This window comes from Beta vulgaris, chromosome 2 (genome assembly GCF_026745355.1).
Source record: "Beta vulgaris subsp. vulgaris cultivar EL10 chromosome 2, EL10.2, whole genome shotgun sequence".
In the NCBI taxonomy this organism is placed as follows: Eukaryota; Viridiplantae; Streptophyta; class Magnoliopsida; order Caryophyllales; family Amaranthaceae; genus Beta; species Beta vulgaris.
Window position 1 is genome coordinate 49,347,662 of NC_079203.1, and position 5,223 is coordinate 49,352,884.

The 5,223-nt window shown below is 34.5% G+C and overlaps 1 protein-coding gene across 10 annotated transcripts; it reads right to left on the minus strand.

Annotated features, from left to right (window-relative positions):
- Positions 1-205: 205 nt before the first annotated feature.
- On the minus strand, positions 206-4,812 carry LOC109136465 (uncharacterized). Of its 10 annotated transcripts, XR_007271540.2 has the most exons (5): positions 4,484-4,808; positions 2,669-3,211; positions 1,521-1,897; positions 1,173-1,244; positions 206-573 (listed from the first exon to the last, which is right to left on the minus strand). XR_007271540.2 is itself a non-coding variant. In XM_048639291.2 (4 exons), exon 2 carries the CDS (start codon positions 3,191-3,193, stop codon positions 2,279-2,281), a length of 915 nt encoding a protein of 304 aa, XP_048495248.1. In that variant the 5' UTR covers positions 3,194-3,211; positions 4,484-4,812; the 3' UTR covers positions 206-567; positions 1,173-1,244; positions 1,521-2,278. The 10 variants fall into 10 exon arrangements, 9 of the variants coding, with proteins under 9 accessions (XP_048495248.1, XP_048495242.1, XP_048495245.1 ...); XM_048639291.2 differs by having other exon boundaries at positions 206-567; positions 1,521-3,211; positions 4,484-4,812; XM_048639285.2 differs by having other exon boundaries at positions 1,521-3,211; positions 4,484-4,812.
- Positions 4,813-5,223: the final 411 nt, after the last annotated feature.

Here is a 5,223-nt window from a genome sequence, read left to right on the forward strand (position 1 = left end):
ATAGAATATTGCCCTGTTTGTACTTTATCAAGCGGGGCAAAAATAAGGTATTGCCTTCTTTGAACTTTATCAAGCAGGGCAAAAATAAGATATTGCCCTCTTTTTACTTTGTCAAGCCCTGCTAGCCATCCATTAACATGATAGAAGTTGGGAAAAATTGCAATTGCTAAAAGTGTAGGGAAGCGCGTAACATTAACACCAGATATCACGTAATACACCTTGCAATTTCTGAAATACCACATGTACGTCTCAATAATAAGAACACAGTCTGATGTATCTACACTACCAAATCACTATTTGACATTTTCTGCACCAACTAAGCTTTGCAGCGGCTAAATCTTTACACTCTCAACTAAAATGTTCAATGTACAAATCAGATACCACATAAAACCAGAAAATTCTAGACGAATCACATTTTCTGCACCTGAGACTGAGATAGTCAGGAAGAGTCCACTAACATTTCTTCATAGCAAGAGCACCATGCTGACAAGTCGCCAAAAAATGAGAGCCTCAGGAACTCGGTCACAAGATCTCTTCAGCTGCTCTATAAAACTGTAGCAACTTCAACTGATCCTGACAAACACATATCATAACACAAAGGAGTGATGATCTGTGGAATTGCAATTTGTAGTCACATATCATAACACAATGAATTTTCCACATCTACTAATACATGTAGTCACATATTTTTAGCTAACCACCTGAATCAATGTCTAGATCTTTCATTATCAATATTATTTTCTCATATCTTATACACCTCAAAAAAGTAATTTAAAAGCACATGGACCAACCTGTAGACAATAGACACATAATGAATAACTTCAATAAATAATTTACATTCATCCAATAATTGAAGAGCATACGATATGAGCTCATGCATCATGAGGGCCTACAATAATTCATTGAAAAACTTTGATTATTTACTAACTATAACAAATTATGCAACAAGATAATGGATCTTTCAAACAGGTTCAACTAAAAATTGACCCTGAAATAATGTGACCTAAAAAATTGATCATAAAATCTATCTACTTATATATATATGACATTTAGCATGGTACTTTATTTTTCCTAAACATGCATAACATTTGAAATGACCTAACATAATAAAGTCAATACAAAATTATGATTCATAGTAAGGAAATCTGTAGTCTAGAATCAGGTTGTCTTACAAGTTCTGTAAGGATGTAAGACCAGTTAAGAAATCCAAAGAAGAGCTGCTATTTGATAAACCACTTATCTTCCTGCATTTCACATAATCATGGATCGATCATGTACACGAACAGAGAGAATGATAACGAAAGATGGAGAAGTAGCTACTGGAGCAACTCACAAAGTCTGTAAAGAATTCAACATGAGAAAATGTTGCTCTATGAATACATACCTAATAAGAGTTTGGATGGCTTTATTTTCGGTAGGTTTACTTTACTTATCTACTTCTAAGTCTCTTATATTGCAGACTTCAAAAGCATCTTGCAAACGCAACAAAAAGAATAGAGTTCATGAATTGGAGACATTACCTGATCAAAGCCCAAGTGAAGTCATAATGACCTCAATCTTCTTTTCCAGTCTTTCCTCTCTTTCTTTAGCCTCCTTTTCCTTTCTCTGACTTTCAGCTTTTAGGAAATCTAATTCAGCTTGCATTGCATTGTTATTACCTCTTAGTTGTTGAATCTCAGCCTCCAATTCTGCTTTGCCTTTCTTCCCACCCTTGTCCACCACCGGATGTCCTTTACCAAGGCCCCGGGCATACCCCGAACAATGGCCAAGCACCTTCATGTAAGCCTCGTCTATGGAAAGATTATCAATGCCATTCTCTTGAATTTCTTTCTCGTGTAACGTTTTAAATTCGTGGAACTTTGCTTCACCCTCTTCATCAAAACTACCATCTTTATGCCTTCGGTAATCCATCAAAGAAACATTACAGAACAAGTCATTTATATTAGTCATATTTTTGTTTATAAGAATCTGCAACTGTCAAAGAAACAACTGCAGCCTCTGAACTTTTCTTTTCAAAACAAGGAATGCCATTTTCTTTTCTGTTCCCTCTGAACTTTTCTTGTGAGGAACCAAAGAAAGAAAAACCAATCTACAGTAGCATAGAAATTGCTTGGAACCTTGGATTGACTAGACCTTTACTTGTTCCAAAGTTTACATTTCTGTCTACTGTATTCTTTACTGTGGCTATAGATATTTATACACCAATCAAAATAATGTCAAGTGAGCAACTGGCGATTAGAGAACAAAGAATAGCAATGTCTAATGAGTAAGTTTAAGCCTAAAATAATGGTCTACAGTCAAAGAAAATGTGGCCAGCATATTTGATGTAAGTCATTTGATGCCAATCTATTCCTGTTGTCTTGAGTGAGCAGTGAGCAACATAATAAACATGACTAACACAGAAAGGCAAGACAGCATGGCAATTGTTGTGACTTGCTTTCCATCGAGACTCCCCACAAATAGGACATGCATCAATGTTAGCATAGTCTTTTCTATAAAGAATACAATGGTTCACACAAGCATGAATCTTCACATAGTTCAATCCAAGATCTTTTGTGTACTTTTTTGCTTCATATGAACTCTTAGGGAAGCTCACATCATAATTAAAGGCCTTGTGCAATGCATTAAGCAACCCATTAAATGACTTATCACTCCAACGACCACTCACCTTAAGTTGCAAAAGAGTTACAATGAACTCTAATCTTGAGAATGTCTTACACCCTGGATAAAGCTCTTCTTGTGCATCTTTCATCAATTTGTGAAACTTGTCAGGGAGTTCATCATCACCCCTATCCCTATCATCTGAAACTTGAGGTTCTACAACTACATTTGTGGCCTCACGCACCAAAGAAGCTAAGTCATCAGACACAAGGGGATCTTCATCCTCAAAGTCATCACCTTCCTCTTCGGACATCTCTTCATCCGTGACTTCAAAGGATTGTTCCTCTCCATGAAAAATCCATGGATTGTAATCAGGATCTATTCCGACTCGAAAAAGATGAGCCCGCATAGTATCTCGATCTTGATCAAAATAATTTCGACAATTCAAGCAAGGACACCTTAACTTTACCCCAGAATTAGGAGCGGTGTCCCTAAATGCAAAGTCCAAAAACTCTTTAACACCTTTCTTGTAATCTCCTTGTTTCCTTCCATTAAACCCTTGGATGTGCATCCAACTTCTATCATTATCCATGTAATTCCCAAAAAATAACTGAAATAACTAAACAAAAAAAAATATTAAAACATACAGCATAAAAAAACCAAAAGCCAATCAAATAGCACCAACAGTCATAAACTGAAACACCTCCATTTCTAAATATTTAAGTACCACTTTGGCCGTGTTCTTTTTACCGTAATTCTCATATATTTATTATATGAACTTATTACATATTATTGAAGTTCATTTTATAAGCTGTTAAAACTTAACTAAACTTAAATTGAAAACTTATTTTTTTAAAATAAAGAGAATGCACCCTTAATTTGTCAATTTATTTTCTACGACTCATTAAAACTACAAAAGACAGATATGTTTTATACAAATTGCAGCTACCTATTGGATGCAACCAAAAAAAAACATAACTAATTTTAACCGTAGCTAATCTCTTTATGACATAACAAATTAACAGCAAATTAAATTAAAAAAAGATGTGGAAACTAATCAAATTTTGCAGCCTAATGGAATTCCAATCTTTTTCAAATCAATTCCATCCCAAACATCATCTAAGATAACCAAGATTCTATCTCCGTTTCCAATTCTTTCCATAAGTCTCCCCGCTCTGCCTAACATATCAATTAACTGACCTTGAATCTTGATAATGTCAGGGGTCTGAGACACTACAGCAAATCAAACATATTACTGCACACTTTACCAATATACTTAACCAAGGTTGTCTTGCCAATCCCCCCATCCCAATGAGACCAATAATCCTTTTGTTTTTACTTTCCAAAGCTTTAATAGCCGCATTGACAGATACAACAGCTGAAGGAAAAGCAGTGAACTCGTTATCTGATACAAGTTGTATTCCTTCACAAGCGACACAATTTTTTTCATTTTTTTCATGGCTTGCTTACTTAGCCTGTAACGTTGCTGACAATCAGGACATTTGCTCTTTGAAGATGAATATTTATGATTTCTTTCCTATGGCATCTGAAAGGTGAACAGAGCTTCTAACAAATTGCAGGGAACAAATCATTAGACCTAATTATCAAATCACTTAGTATATCAAATTATCGCTTTATCAAGGAACTCAATTCAAATCACTTAGACGTCTGCAGTACGATACACTATGTTTGTAGAAGATTGTTGTAGCATCTCAATTGCTTAATCAAGGAACTCAATTCATAAAAATCATTATCAAATCACTAGACCTAATTAAATTCAATTCGTCTGATTTTGTGGAAAAAGTTAAGCAAACCTAATTGACAAAAATGCTGAAACAATCATCCATACATCTAATTTAAAAAGCGAAATTGAATGCTTTACCTGAAGATGCGATCGAATTAGGAAATTGCTAAGAAAATCTGCGAGAAACGTCAATTCGAAGGCTTGAAAAACTGAATTCGAAGGCGAGAAACGTCCAATCCCTAAAACGATGAATTGGTAGGGAGAACTGGTCCTTTCAATGTTCCATTGAAGATTATGATCGAAGATTACTGCCCAAAATCACCAGATTTTGTAGAACATGTTAAGTGAGATTGAAGATTTTGTAGAACACTCTTTTCGAAAGAACACTGTTTGTTTGCGGGGAAATTGAATCGAATAGAACAGTGTCATTTTAATCCTTTTTTGTTTTTTTTCCCTTCATTATTAAAGAGGGCAAAAGAGTTAAAATTGTTGTTTTAGGTATTTAAGAGGGCAAAACTTTAAATTGTTGTTTTAGGTTAATATTAAAAAGGACGAAATTTTAAATTGTTGTTTTAGGTTGATATCAAAGAGGGCAAAATTGAAAAGTTGTCTTCTTAGTTGGTATCAAACAGGGCAATTTTGAAATTGTTTTCTTAAGTGATAGCAAAGAGGGCAAAACAATATGATTGTCTTCTTAGTTAATATCAAAAAGGGGGAAATATTTTTGTCTTCCTTGATACTATTAAATAAGGCAATCAACTAGTTGCCCTATTTTATTCAAATAAATTGCCCTCTTTGATAACATTTCTTGTAGTGAGTTCATATTAGTATCTCGACAAGTGTGTCTAAAGAAATATGTCAATCAATAAAAAACGGAG

Bases quoted from the DNA above. Each gene is read 5' to 3' on its own strand.
- LOC109136465 (XM_048639292.2), bottom strand. From the start codon at position 3,193: ATGGATAATGATAGAAGTTGGATGCACATCCAAGGGTTTAATGGAAGG.